Source organism: Mirounga angustirostris, unplaced genomic scaffold, assembly GCF_029215605.1.
Source record: "Mirounga angustirostris isolate CCGP_5_RB_7025 unplaced genomic scaffold, mMirAng1.0.hap1 SCAF_5, whole genome shotgun sequence".
Taxonomy (NCBI): Eukaryota; Metazoa; Chordata; class Mammalia; order Carnivora; family Phocidae; genus Mirounga; species Mirounga angustirostris.
Window position 1 is genome coordinate 151064464 of NW_026991713.1, and position 14023 is coordinate 151078486.

The 14023-nt window shown below is 41.9% G+C and overlaps 2 protein-coding genes across 8 annotated transcripts in view; one reads left to right on the forward strand and one right to left on the reverse strand.

The window, feature by feature from the left end:
- Positions 1 to 14023, forward strand: part of MRTFB (myocardin related transcription factor B) — a 193569-nt gene that overhangs the window by 166393 nt on the left and 13153 nt on the right. For all 7 annotated transcript variants that reach the window (XM_064592569.1, XM_064592572.1, XM_045875001.3 and 4 more), the window contains 3 exons: positions 161 to 298; positions 3299 to 3457; positions 3809 to 3946. In XM_064592569.1, coding sequence (XP_064448639.1) covers positions 161 to 298; positions 3299 to 3457; positions 3809 to 3946 — 435 coding nt within the window. The remainder of the gene's footprint in view (positions 1 to 160; positions 299 to 3298; positions 3458 to 3808; positions 3947 to 14023) is intronic.
- PARN (poly(A)-specific ribonuclease) overlaps positions 4371 to 14023 on the reverse strand; it is a 305400-nt gene continuing 295747 nt past the window's right edge. Inside the window, exon 26 of the mRNA XM_045875009.3 lies at positions 4371 to 7315. Within this exon, the coding sequence (XP_045730965.2) occupies positions 7145 to 7315 (171 nt within the window). The 3' untranslated portion in view covers positions 4371 to 7144. The remainder of the gene's footprint in view (positions 7316 to 14023) is intronic.

Below are 14023 nucleotides of genomic sequence, written 5' to 3' on the forward strand. Positions count from 1 at the left end.
TATATTTAGTAATCTCTACACGCAACGTGGGGCTCAAACTCATGACCCTGAGATCTAGTCGCACGCTCTTCCGACTGAGCCAACCAGGTGCCCCCACATCTAAACTCTTGATTCTGAGATTGATTTTGACATTTAAATTGATTTTTTATTTGCTTCCTAGACTCCAGCACAAGCAGGAATCCAGACTCAGCCTCAGACAGCAACTGCCACCCTGTCCTCAGGCTTAGCCCAGACTGTACCTCAGAAGCAAGACACTTTCACGCCGCATGTACTCAGTCAGCCTCAGCAAGTTAGAAAGGTGGGTGAAGGCTAACGGGTGGCAGGCTGTCGCTGATGTGTGCTGTCATCTGCTCAGCAATCCTGCAATATCCACAAAGCAGTCTCCTCGTGGGAAGCACCTATTTGTTCTTCTGTGTGATGTGCCTCCCATCAGATGGGCCTCAGGTCGCGTGGCCTCTGGCTGCAGATTACCCAGTTATTTGGGGAAGAGAGTTCTGTATTACTGAAAGATAGCTCATCTTAACAGTTAATTAACCCTTTTCCAAGTAAAGTTTCAAAAGTATGTTTTTAATCCTCATGTGTAGGATTTTCTGGGACTTAAATTTCAAATTAATTATTGGGGGGGGGTTGGCAGTGCTGTTTCCTGGGAAGAAATATTTGAAGATGAAAAAGATACTTTCTGAAAGGTTTGCCTTGAATAAGATCTTTATATATTTAAGAGTTTGCCATCTTGCAGATTAAGAGCCAGAAGACCCAGGCCTGGTTATTCTGGTTCCCCACTTCCTACATGGTTGGCCTTATGCAATATTCACTTACTTTCTCTGAGTGTTATTTTCCTCGTCTTTAAAATGACGGTGTTGGTCTAGGGCTCAATAACTTATGCATGTGTTCCCACCAAAAAGTTCTGATGTGAAAGCCCCAAAAGTTACCAAAATTCCCTCTTATCCAGTAGGTGGAGCTATGTGCACATCTCTCCTTGTGAGAAAACTTTTAAAGGCCTCAAAAATAGGTCTCACTCTTTTATTTTTTTAATTTATTTTTTAGAGGGTGCAGGGGCAGAGGAAGAGGGAGAGAGAGAATCTTAAGCAGGCTCCATGTCCAGCGTGGAGCCCGACACGGGGCTCAATCTCACAACCCTGAGATCATGACCTAAGCCGAAATCTAGAGTCGGGACACTTAATCAACTGAACCACCCAGTTGCCCCAGGTCTTACTATTTTAAACCTTGAGAATTATTAGTCCCAGAATTTTAATCTTCAGCATAAAAGAACTTGGATAATGAGGTGTACCTGTAGACATGGCCCAACGTGGTGTGTACTGTCTAGGCTAAGACCACTTGAGCAACAGACAAAAACAATGCCTGGGGTCATTGGTAGTCACATCAACTTGTGCTCTCTTCTGGAATCTGCTCTGGGAAACACAGTGAGCAAGGAGTTATAGCTGCGTATTACTTACTTTGGGCTCAGAATAACATTTTAGTATAGTGATAAGCTTAGTGAATGTTCATACGTCAAGACAGTTTGTTTTAGGGAGGAGAGAGAAAAACAGGATATAGACAAGATAAATAAGGGCTTATTCACTTAGTCTGAAAAAACTAGAATTAAGGGTCATTAATTCCATTTTAAAGGAAGAAATTCTTGTACCAAATAGAAGGAAATTCAACTTTTTCAAAGGGGAGTACACTTACTTCTAGAACTTCTCACCCAGAGCAGTGGTACCATTTGGAGGGATATATAGACACACACATAAATATACTTTCCCGCTTGAGAAATACATACGTATATTTACAACAAAAATATAGGGGTAAGTTTTTCTCTTTCAAAATATGTGGTATAAAGTATATTAGATCTTTTTACGAGTAAATCAGCTCTGTGAAATACAGTTGCAAAAGCACACTATGGCCATACATTTGCAAAAGTCCATAAAACCTTTGGCTCCTAATGGGGGCCAAACACACACTCGGTCGTTCCACAGGAGAGAATCCTCACCGCTCACCGACAGAGCAGAAGTTAGCTTCTCAGAAGGGGGCAGATTTTAAATGGGGCCTCACAAGGATCTGGAGAAATGTTCAAGAAACTGGAAAATTGAGGGCGCCTGGGTGGCTCAGTTGGTTAAGCGACTGCCTTCAGCTCAGGTCATGATCCCAGGGTCCTGGGATCGAGTCCCGCATCGGGCTCCCTGCTCTGCGGGGAGCCTGCTTCTCCCTCTCCCACTCCCCCTGCTTGTGTTCCCTCTCTTCGCTGTGTCTCTCTCTGTCAAATAAATAAAATCTTTAAAAAAAAAAAAAAAGAAAGAAACTGGAAAATTGAGTGTGGCCCCAGCACGTGTGGCCGTTGTGGTCAGCTAAAAAGGGGCCAGGTGGTAGAAGGTTCGTGTGCCAGCCAGACAGGAGGGTTTTACCACGAAGGACAGAGGAGCCAGGAGTGTGGGGGCTCCATCAGGTGTGGGTGTGAAGGCCGGAACTGTTGTGGAGGGCTGACGGGAGGGAGGCTCAGCAGGGAGACTGTGCCAGTTTTCCAGGGATCAATAGCAAGGGCCTGGATTAGGACAGCAGAGAACAGAGGCCTGATTCAGGAGGCATTCCGAAGCTGTGTGAGCTCTGAGGGGAGAAAGCAGAGGAGACTGATGGCTCCATTTACCAAAGTTTTAAAAATAAATCACGGTAGAACCAAGAATTATTTTTCCTCAGAGGCTGGAGGTGGTGGGAGGAAAGGGGAAAGTTTAGTTTGGAATATATTAAATTTAAGATGTCCCAAAGTTATGTTTATAAGGGTTATAAAAAATGTGGCTGTGGCACTTGGGAGCAAGGCTGGAAAAGAGGGGTTGGTTGGGGGGTTATTAGCTTAATCGTGAACATTAAAGCCATGAGAGTAGATGAGATCACCCTGGTGAGGAACAGGAGAAATTCAGCTATCGCTTAAGAGAAAAATTACTCTTGAGCAAATGCTGATTTCCCGGAAGGTGCGGTCCCCGCTGCCATCGAAGACTGGCCACTGAGTAAGGGATGATTGACGCCGGAAGATCAGGGTCAGCAAACTGTGGCCTCCAGGCCCGTCTCTGTGGGTAAAGTTTGACTGGAACCCAGTGCCACCCATTTATTTCCGGGTTGTCGAGGCCACCTCTGGGCTGCAGCCGCACAGGGGATCAGCTACCTTGGAGAGCCGGGGCCTGCAAGCCCTCAGCTGAGTACTTAAGGGCTCTTGCCAGCAAACGTTTGCCACCCCTTGTCCGAAGACATGGTTTTCTTTGGTAGGAAGAGCAAAAGAACACACTGAGTGGAAAACACTGGTTCGTTACAGGTCTTCACAACCTCGGCATCGAACACCGTTCTCCCCTACCCGAGAGCACCCGCTCCAGCAGTCCAGCAGCCCTTTGTCAGTAAGACGCCCACCAGCGTTCTGCAGTCCAGAAGTGCCCCACGTGCCTCCCTGCAGAACGGACCTACCACTTCCAGTAAGGTAATGCTGTGAGCACGGAGCACCAGCAACAGGGGTGCTTCCTGGGGTACGAGAGCATTCCAAAACCCAGCGCTTCCGCCTTGGAGGGACTGAGTATCAGTACGCATGGGACAAAACAGCCAAAATACCGTGGTGACAGTTGTTAGGGGGCAGCCTCGCTCTTACCACAGTAAAGGTGGCCCTTCTACACGAGGTGGCCCCGTCAGCCGCATGGCTTCTAGGTCCTGAGGCTCGCGAGGTGAGGAATGCCATGATGGGGCTGCCCCGTGCTGAGGGCAGAGCCCTGCCTGGCCGGGGCTTGAGGAAACTCGCTGCCCGGAGCTGACATGTGTCTCCCTGTGTTTGCCTCAGCCTGGCTCGCCCCCGCCACCCCAGCAGTGTGTCGTCCAGCACTCCCTGTTTGGGAGCCCGGTCCCCAAGACGAAAGACCCTCCCCGCTACGAGGAGGCCATCAAGCAGACGCGCAGCGCCCAGTCCTCCCTTCCAGAGGTAAGTGAGGCCAGTGGCCATGTCCACGGGCTTACATCTGGGGTGTCATCCTCACACAGAATCCCTTGTCGAAGATGTACTTGCCGCGAAAGAAACACAAATTTCAGAGTCAGGAGCCTCCTTGGCATTTTAAATGCTATTTTTTTAAATTGAAGTAGGGTCGACGTACAATATTATATTCGTTTCAGGCATACGACACAGTGACTGGACATTTATAGACATTATGGAATGCTCACCAGCATAAGTGTAGTTCCCATCTGTCACCGCACAATTACTCCAAGATCACTGATTGTATCCCCCATGCTGTGCGTTGCATCTGTGATTTATTTTGTACCCGGATGTTTGTACCTCTTCATCCCCCTCACTTATTTCACCCTTCCCCCCACCCCTCCTCCCCTCCGGCAACCACCAGGGTCTTTGTATTTTTGAGTCGGTTTCTGTTCTGTTTGTTCATTTGTTGTTTTTTAGATTCCACATATAAGTGAAATCATTTGGTATTTGTCTTTCTCTGACTTACTTCACTTAGCATAATTCCCTCTTAGTTCATCCCTACTGTCACAAATGGGAAAAATATTCTTTTTTATGGCTGAGTAATTTTCCTGTGTGTGAGTGGTGTAGCACATCTTTATCCCTACATCATCAGCGGACACTTGGGCTGCTACCATATCTTGGCTCGTGTAAGTAATGCTGCAATAAACATAAGGGTGCATTTATCTTTTTGAATTAATGTTTTTGCTTTCTTCAAATACACATGGTAGCTCTATTTTTAATTTTCTGAGGACCCTCCATACTGTTGTCCACAGTGACTGCACCAGTTTGCATTCCTACCAACAGTGCCCCAGGGCTCCCTTTCTCCACATCCTCACCAACACTTGTTATCTCTTGTCTTTTTGATTTGATACAGGCCATGCTGACTGGTGCAAAGTGGTCTCTAGTGGTTTTGATTTGTAGTTCCCTGATGATGAGTGATGTTGAGCATCTTTTCTAGGTCTGTTGGCCATCTGGATGTCTTCTCTGGAAAAATGTGTATTCTGTTTGGGGATGGACTGTTCCATATATATCTGTTAAGTCTGTCTGGTCTGATGCGTCATTCAGAGCCACTGTTTCTTTATTGATTTTCTGCCCGGATGATCTGTTAGTTGATGTAAGTGGGGTGTTAAAGCCCCCTACTATTACTGCATTACTGTCAATGTCTCTCGTTAGTCTGTTAATTATTGCTTTATATGGATAGACAGGTAGATAGAGGCTCCTGTGTTAGATGCATAGATATCTGTAGTTGTTATAGCCTCTTTCTGGATTGATCCCTTTATCATTATGCAGTGCCCCTCTCTGCCTCTTGCTACAGCCTTTGGTTTAAAGTCTGGTTTTTTTGTTTTGTTTTGTTTTATTTTTAAATTCAGTTTAGTTAACATTCATTTTAGTTAACATGTAGCGTATTTCAGTTAAACTCAGTTTAGTTAACATTCAGTTTAGTTAACATATAGCATATTATTAGTTTCAGTAGAATTTAGTGATTCATCAGTTGCATGTAACACCCAGTGCTCATTCCATCAAGTGCCCTCCTGATGTCCATCACTGAGTAACCCTGTGTCTGTCATAAATATTCCTACATCAGCATTTTGGTTTTTTTTTTTTTTTTTTTGCTTCCATTTATATGGAATATATTTTTCCATCCCTTCACTTTAAGTCTGTACGTGTCTTTAGGTCTGACGTGAATCTATTATAGGCAGCATATTAGATAAGTCTTAACTTTTTTCATCCATTTGGGAACCCTATGTCTTTTGATTGGAGCAGTTAGTCTGTTTATATTTAAAGTGATAGGTAATTACTGCCATTTTTTAAAATTGTTTCTGGTTGTTTTTGTATTTCTTTTCATAGTTCTTCTTTTGCTTTCTTTCTTTGTGATTAGATGACTTTCCTTGATGTTATACTTGGATTCCTTTCTCTTTATTTTTTGTATATTATAGGCTTTTGCTTTGTGGTTACCATGAGGTTCATACATAATATCCTATGTCTATAGTACGCTATTTTAAGTTGATAGTTGCTTAAGTCAAACACATTCTAGAAGTACTACATTTTTACTCCCCTTTTTATGTATATGATGTCATATTTTACATCTTTTTTATTTTGTGAATTCCTTAACTAATTATTGTAAATACAACTAATTTTACTACTTTTGTCTTTCAGTCTTCATACTAGTTTTGTAAGTGATTGATTTACCTTAACTATACATTTGCTTTTACCAGTGAAACTTTTTCCTTTCATAATTTTCTTCTAGTTATAGCCTTTTCTGCTTAAAGAAATTCCTTTAACATTTCTTGTAAGGCCACTTTAGTGGTGATGCACTCCTTTGACTTCTATTGGCCTGAGCAACTCTTTATATTTCCCTCAATTCCGAATAATAGCCTTGCTGAGTAGAGTATTCTTGGTTGTAGGTTTTTTCCTTTCACCACTTTGAATATAGTGTGCCTCTCCCTTCTGGCAAAGTTCCTGCTGAAAACTAAGCTTCAGCTTTCCTGGTACATAACTCGTTGCCTTTCTCTTGCTGCTTTTTAGAGTCTCTATTTTTTGACATTTTGGTTATTATATGGGCATCCTTGGGTTCATCTTGTTTGAAGCTATCTGTGCTTCCTGGACCTGGCTGTCTGTTTCCCTCTGCAGGTTAGGCAGGTTAGGGAAGTTTTCAGCTATTATTTCTTCACATAAGTTTTCTGGGTCTTTCTCTCTCTCTTCTCCTTCAGGGACACTTATGATGCAAATGTCAGTACACTTGTTGTCCCAGAGGTCTCCTAACCTAACCTCATTTTTTTCTTTTGGCGGTTCTGTTTGGATGATTTCCACTACCCTGACTTTCAGATCACTCATCTGTTCTCCTGCATCCTTTAATCTGCTGTTGATTCTCTCTTGTATATTTTTCAGTTCATTTTATTTTATTCTTCAGCTTTGGTTCTTTTTTATATTTTCTGTTTATTTGTTTAAGTTCTGAGTTCACCCACTCTTCTCTCAGATCCAGTGAGCATCTTTATGACCGTGACTTTGAATTCTTTATCAGGAAGATTGCTTATCCCTGTTTCATGTAGTCCTTTTTCTGAGATTTTGTGTTGTTCTTTCATTTGGAACATATTCCTCTGTCTCCTCATTTTGCCTGACTCTGGGTTTCTTTCTGTGTATTAGGTAGGCCACCTACATCTCCTGGTCTTAAAAGTAGTGGCCTTGTATAGAGGGTGTCCTGTGAGGCCCAGGAATGCAGTCCCCCCTGCTCACCAGAACCAGGCCCTCCAGGGGTGTCCTCTGTGTGGACTGTGTGCACTCCGCTTCTGTTCTGGGCCAAGACGTCTGTGGGTGTGCTGGTGGGCAGGGCAAGCAGTGCTAGCAAGATAAGGATAGACGGACAGTGTCAGAGCTGGTTCCCCACCAGTATTTACACTCATACAAAGATTTCCCACAGATCCCTGCTCTCCCAGCACATGCCCTAAAAAGTAAGTCTCCTACACATATAACCCGGACACTTTCCAAACTGCCGCTTCTGTGCTGGGTCTCAGAGCAAGTGGTAAAATGCACTGGCCCTTTAAGAGCAGAATCTCCGCTCCCTAGAGCCTTCCGGCTCCGGCCCCACTGATTTTCAAAGCCAGAGGTTTTGGGGGCTCATCTGCCCATTGCAGATCCCCGGGGTGGGGGGGTGCCCACTGTGGGGCTTGATCCCCCTCGCTCCTCGTGGAGGACTTCCACGCTCGTGGGTGATATTGATCACCGTGCCAGGGGTGGTTCCTGACCACATCCCTGCCCCTCCTTCCCTTCTCTGTGTGGCCTTCTTTATATCTTTAGCTGTGGGAGAGAGATGTTCTGTTAGTCTTCAGGTCATTTTCAGAGTGAGTCTCACTATATTTAGTTACATACTTGATGTGTCCATGGGAAGTGAGCTCAGGATCCTCCCACTCTGCCATTTCCCATGCTTCTCCTGTAAATGCTACTTTAAACCCAAATACCAGGCACTGTGAAGACTCCCAGACAGTTCTGGCAGCTGGCAGCTGTAACCTGCACTTCCTACTTACTCAGACTCGAGGTTTTTCTTTTAACTTCTCCTTGGGGAATGGGTCACGTTAAGGATAGATGTGATGATGGCCAGGGCATGTATTTTATACAGGTCTCTCTATTCTTCTCTTTTTATTCAAGTATAATTAACATACAGTGTTAGATTAGTTTCAGGTGTACAATATAGTGATTCAATAATTCTATACATTTCTCAGTGCTCATCCCCTTTATTTCACCCATCCCCGGACCGACCTCCCCTCTGGCAACCACCAGTTCTCTGTATTTAAGAGTATGGTATTTTGATCGTCTCTTTTTTGTTCGTTTTGTTTCTTAAATTCCACATATGAGTGAAATCGTTTGGTATTTGTCTTTCTCTGACTGACTTACTTCACTTAGCATTATACCCTGTATGTCTATCCATGTTGTAGCAAATGGCAAGAGCTTATTCGTTTTTAAGGCTGAGTAGTATTCCATTGTGTATATATATACCACAACTTCTTTATCCATTCATCTATGGATGGACACTTGGGTTGCTTCCATCGTCTGGCTATTGTAAATAACACTGCAGTAAACATAGGGGTGCATATCTCTTTTCAAATTGGTGTTTTTGTTTTCTTTGCATAAATACCCAGTACTGAGATTTCTGGATCATAAAGTAATTCTATTTTTAATTTTTTGAGGAACCCCCATACTGATTTCTGCAGTGGCTGCACAGTTTGCATTCTCACCCACAGTGCACCAGGGTTTGTTTTTCTCCACATCCTCATCAACACTTGTTATTTCTTGTGTTTTTGATTTTAGCTATTCTGACAGGTGTGAGTGATAGCTCCTTGGGGTTTTGATTTGCATTTCCCAGATGACAAGTGATGTTGAACATCTTTTCATGTGTCTATTGACCATCTATGTGTCTTCTTTGGAGAAATTGGGTTTTTTTTTGATATTGAGTTGTGTAACTTCTTTATATATTCTGCAAATATGTACATATATCAGATATATCATTTGCAAATATCTTCTCCCATTCAGTAGGTTGCCTCTTTGCTTTGTTGATGGTTTCCTTTGCTCTGCAGAAGCTTTTTATCTTGGGTGTAGCCCCAAGAGTTTAATTTTGCTTTTGTTTCCCTTGCCAGAGGAGACATATATTCAAAAAATGTTTCTATGACTGATATTCAAGAAATTATTGCCTATGTTTTCTTCTAGGACTTTCATGGTTTCAGGTCTCACATTTAGGTCCTTAATCATTTTGAGTTTATTTTTGTGCATGGTGTAAAAAAGGCCTCCAGTTTCTCCAACACTGTTTAAGTGACTGTGTTTACTCCATTGTATATTCTTGCTTCCTTTGTCATAGATTAATTGGCCATAGAAGAATGGGTTTATTTCTGGACTCTATTTTGTTTCATTGATCTGTGTGTCTCTATTTCTGCCAGTGTAATACTGTTATGATTACGACAGATTTTTATCTTGAAAACTAGGATTGTGATGCCTCCAACTTCATTCTTCTTTCTCAAGATTGCTTTGGCTCTTCGGGTTCTTTGGTGGTTCCATGCAAATTTTAGGATTGTTTGCTCTGGTTCTATGGAAATTTGGCATTTTGATAGAGATTGCACTAAACTCTGTAGATCGCTTTGTGTAGTGTGAACATTTTCACAATACTGGTTCTTCCAGTCCATAAACATGGAATATCTTTCCACTTGTTTATGTCATCTTCAATTTCTTTCACCAGTGTTTCATAGTTTTCAGACTGTAGGTCTTTCACCTCCTTGGTTAAGTTTATCCCTAGGTATTTAACTCTTTTTGGCACAGTTGTAAAAATGGGATTATTTTCTTAATGTCTCTTCTTGCTACTTCATTATTAATGTATAGAAATGCAACAGATTTCTATATATAACTTTGTATCCTGTGACTTGACTGAATTCGTTATCAGTTCTAGTAGTTTTTTGGTGGAGTCCTTACTGTTGTTTACATATAGTATCGTGTCATCTGCAAATAGGAGTTGTACTTCTTCTTTTCCAGTTTGGATGCCTTTTCTTTCTTTTTGTTGTCTGATTACTGTGTCTAGGACTTACAGTGCTATGTTGAATAAAAGTGGTGAGAGTGGACATCCTTGACTTGTTCCTGATCTTAGAGGAAAAGCTGTTTCTCACCATTGAATATGGTGTTTTTCATATATGGCCTTTATGATGTTGACCTATGTTCCCTCTAAACCTTTGTTGAGTTTTTATCATAAATGGCTGTTGTACCTTATCAAATTTTTCTGCATCAATTGAGATGATCATATAGTTCTTATCCTTTCTCTTATTGATGTGATGTATCACATTGATTGATTTGCAAGTATTGAATCACCCTTTCATCCCAGGAATAAAAACCACTTGTTCCTGGTGAATGATCTTTTTCATTATTGTTGAATTAGGTTTGCTAATATTTTGTTGAGGATTCTTGCATCTATGTTCATCAGACACTGGCCTATAGTCTTCTTTTTCTTGTAATGTCTTTATTTGGTTTTGGTATCAGGGTAATGCTGGACTTGTAGAATAAATTTAGAAGCTTTCCTTCCTCTTCTATTTTGGATTAGTTTGAAAAGAATAGGTATTAACTCATCTTTAAATGTTTGGTAGAATTCACCTGTGAAGCCATCTGGTCCTGGACTTTTGTTTGTTGGGAGTTTTTTTATTACTTGATTTGATTTCTTTGCTAGTAATCAGTCTGTTCAAATTTTCTATTTCTTTCTCATTCACTTTGGGAAAGTAATACGTTTCTAGGAATTCATCCATTTCTTCTAGGTTGTCCAATTTGTTAGCATGTAATTTTTCATTCTCTTGCAATCTTTTGTATTTCTGTGGTGTTACTTCTCCATTTCTGACTTTATTTTTTTGACTCCTTTTTTGATGGGTTTAGCTAAAGGTTTATCAATTTTGTTGGTGTTTTCATAGAAACAGCTCCTGGTTTCACTGATCTATTCCATTGTGGTTATTTTTAGTCTGTTTAGTTTATTTCTGCTCTAATCTTTATTATTTCCTTCTTTCTACTGGCTTTGGGCTTTGTTTGTTCTTTTTCTCTTTCAGGTGTAAGACTGTTGTTTGAGACTTTTCCTGCCTCTTGAGGTAGGCCTGTATTGCTATAATCTTCCCCTGTTGATTTGTTGGTTGACCCATTTATTGTTTAGTAGCATGTTATTTAGCCTCCACACATAGGTGTTCTTTCCAGATTTTTTCTTGTGATTAATTTTTAGTTTCATACCGTTGTGGTTGAAAAAGATGCATGATGGGATTTCAGTCTCTTTTAATTTATCGAGACTTGTTTTGTCTAACATGTGATCTGTTCTGGAGAATGTTCCACTTGTACTTGAAAAGAATGTGTGTTCTGTTGTTTTTGAATGAAATGGTTTGAATATACTTTAGGTTCATCTGGGTATCATTCAAAGCCACTATTTCCTTGTTTTTTGTCTGGATGATCTATCCATTGATGTAAGTGGGGTGTTAAAGTCCCCTACTATTATGTACTACTGTCAATTTCTTCCTTTGTGTCTGTTAATAGTTGCTTTATGTGTTTGTACAATTGCTATATCCTCTTATTCGATTGTTCCCTTTATCATTATGTAGTGTCCTTTGTCTTGAAGTCTGTGTTGTCTGACAGAGTAAGTATTGCTATGGCAGCTTTCTGTTCACTTCCATTGGCATGATAAATGTTTTTTCATCCCTTCAGTTGCATTCTGCATGTGTCTTTAGGTTTGAAGTGAGTCTCCAGTAGGCAGCATATAGATGGATGTTGCTTTTTTTAATCCATTCAGTCACCCTGTGTCTTTTGATTGGAACATTTAGTCCATTTACATTCAAACTAATGATTGATGGGTATGTACTTATTGCCATTTTGTTACTTGTTTTATGGTTGGTTTTGTATTTTTTCTCTGTTCCTTTCCTGTCTTGCCCGAGTGATATCCTTGGATTCCTTTCTCTTTCTTTTTTGCATATCTATTACTGGTTTTTGATTTGTGATTACCATTAGGTTGACAGATAACATCCTATGCATATAGCAAATATATATTAAGTTGATGGTCGTTTAAGTTTGCCCCCATTCTTAAAACACTAAATTTTTACTCCTCCCCCCTGCACATTTTATGTATATGATGTCATACTTTACATCCTTTTATTTTGTGAATCCCTTGACTGATTTTATAGGTATAATTGATTTTACTGCTTTTGCGCTTTAACCTTCATACTGGGTGTTATATGATTAATCTACTACTTTTATTATGTTTATATTTACCTGTGAAATTTTTTCCTTTCCCAATTTTCTTCCTCCTAATGATGGCCCTTTCTTTCCAAAGAATTCCCTTTAATGTTTCTTGTAAATCTGATTGATGAAGTCCTTTACGTTTTGTTTGGGAAACTCTTTTTTTCTCCTTCAATTCTGAAGGATATCCTAGCTGGGTAGAGTATTCATGGAGGTTTTTTCCATTTAGCCCTCTGAATATATCCTACCACTCCCTTCTGGCAAGGTTTATGCTGAAAAATGAGCTGATAGCCATATGGAGTTTCCTTTGCATATGGCAGTTTTCTCTTGGTGCTTTCAAAACTATCACTGCCTTTTGCCATTTTAATTATTTGTGTCTTAGTGTGGACCTTCTTGGGGGCTCACTGTGCCTCCTAGATCTGTATGTTTTCTTCCCCAGATTAAGGAAGTTTTTAGCTATTACTTCTTTAGATGATAAATTTTATGCTCCCTTTTCTCTCTCCTCTCCTTCTGGGATCCTGATAATGTGAATATTGTTACACTTAATGGTGTTGCTGAGTTCCCTTAACCTGTTCATTTCCTTTTCTTATTTCATTGTTGTTCAGCGTGGTTGCTTTCCATTACTCTGTCTTCCAGCTGACTTATCCTTCTGCTTCCTCTCATCTATGATTGATTCCCTCTTGTAGATTTTTAATTTCATTTATTGAGTTCTTCGTCTCTGGTTCTTTTTTATATTTGGGGATACATTCCTCTGTCTCATTTTGTCTAAATCTGTCTGTTTCTACGTACTAGGAAAGTCAGCTACATCTGCTCTTGAAAGCAGTGACCTCATGAAGAAGAGGTCCTGTAGTGCCCTGTAGTACCATGTGTTCTGCTCACCAGAAGTAGCTGCTTCAGGGGTGTCTCTGATGTGTGTTGCATGCACCCTACTGTTCTGGCTGAGCCGTGTCTGCCTTCAGTCCAGTTGGCTACAGTGACCCACTTTGCCTGTTGTGGCAGGGTTTGCTCTCGGTGCTGGTTAAGGGGCCAGACTGGGGCTGCCTTGGTCTTGTAGTTGGATGAGACCAGATCCCTGCCTTCAGCCCGTTTGCCAGGGCTATGGTTGGACCAACCTGCAGGGCACTGTCCCTGCCTTGTCTCCGAGATCAGATGTCTGCTCCAAGCCCGCTGCCGGGGCTCCAGTAGAATTAATCTTCCCCTCTGCCCGGGGCAGGAGTCACTTTGGAGTGGAGCCGATCCCCGCCAAGGCTGCTTAAAGTAGGGCAGGTTGGATGGTGTGAATGCCCAGGAGAACGCACAGCAGGGTGTGGTATTAGCAAGGTAGGTGGAGGGTGTTGGCACTGGTTCCTGCAAGTGTCGGGGGTCTAGGCTCAGGCAGAGGAATGGTGCCCCCCCGGTGTCCCCCAGCTCTTTTACTCTTGCCAAAGTCTCGCGAAGGTCACTGCCTCTCCAACACATGATTAGTGACTAAGTCTTCCCTTATAGCCCAGGCGTTTTCCAAACTGCTGCTTCAATGCTGTATCTCAGCAGGGCTGTTTGTTTGAAGGGTGGGACTCAGTTTCCTATTGCCATCCAGCTCTCCCAGAGCTAAGCCCCACTGGGTTCCAAAGCTTCTCAGTGCAGGTCCCCCATGGCCAGAGTGCCTGATGGAGGGTCCTCTCCCTTCTCTGCGCTTGTGGTATCCCCCTCATTTGTTGCTAGTCTCACCATCCCTACTGCATCTCTGCCTCTCCTGCTCTTTTCCATGTATCCCCCTCTCTATCATTAACTGTGGAAAGTGTGTTGTGCCAGTCTTTAGGTCATTTTCATAGTTGTACT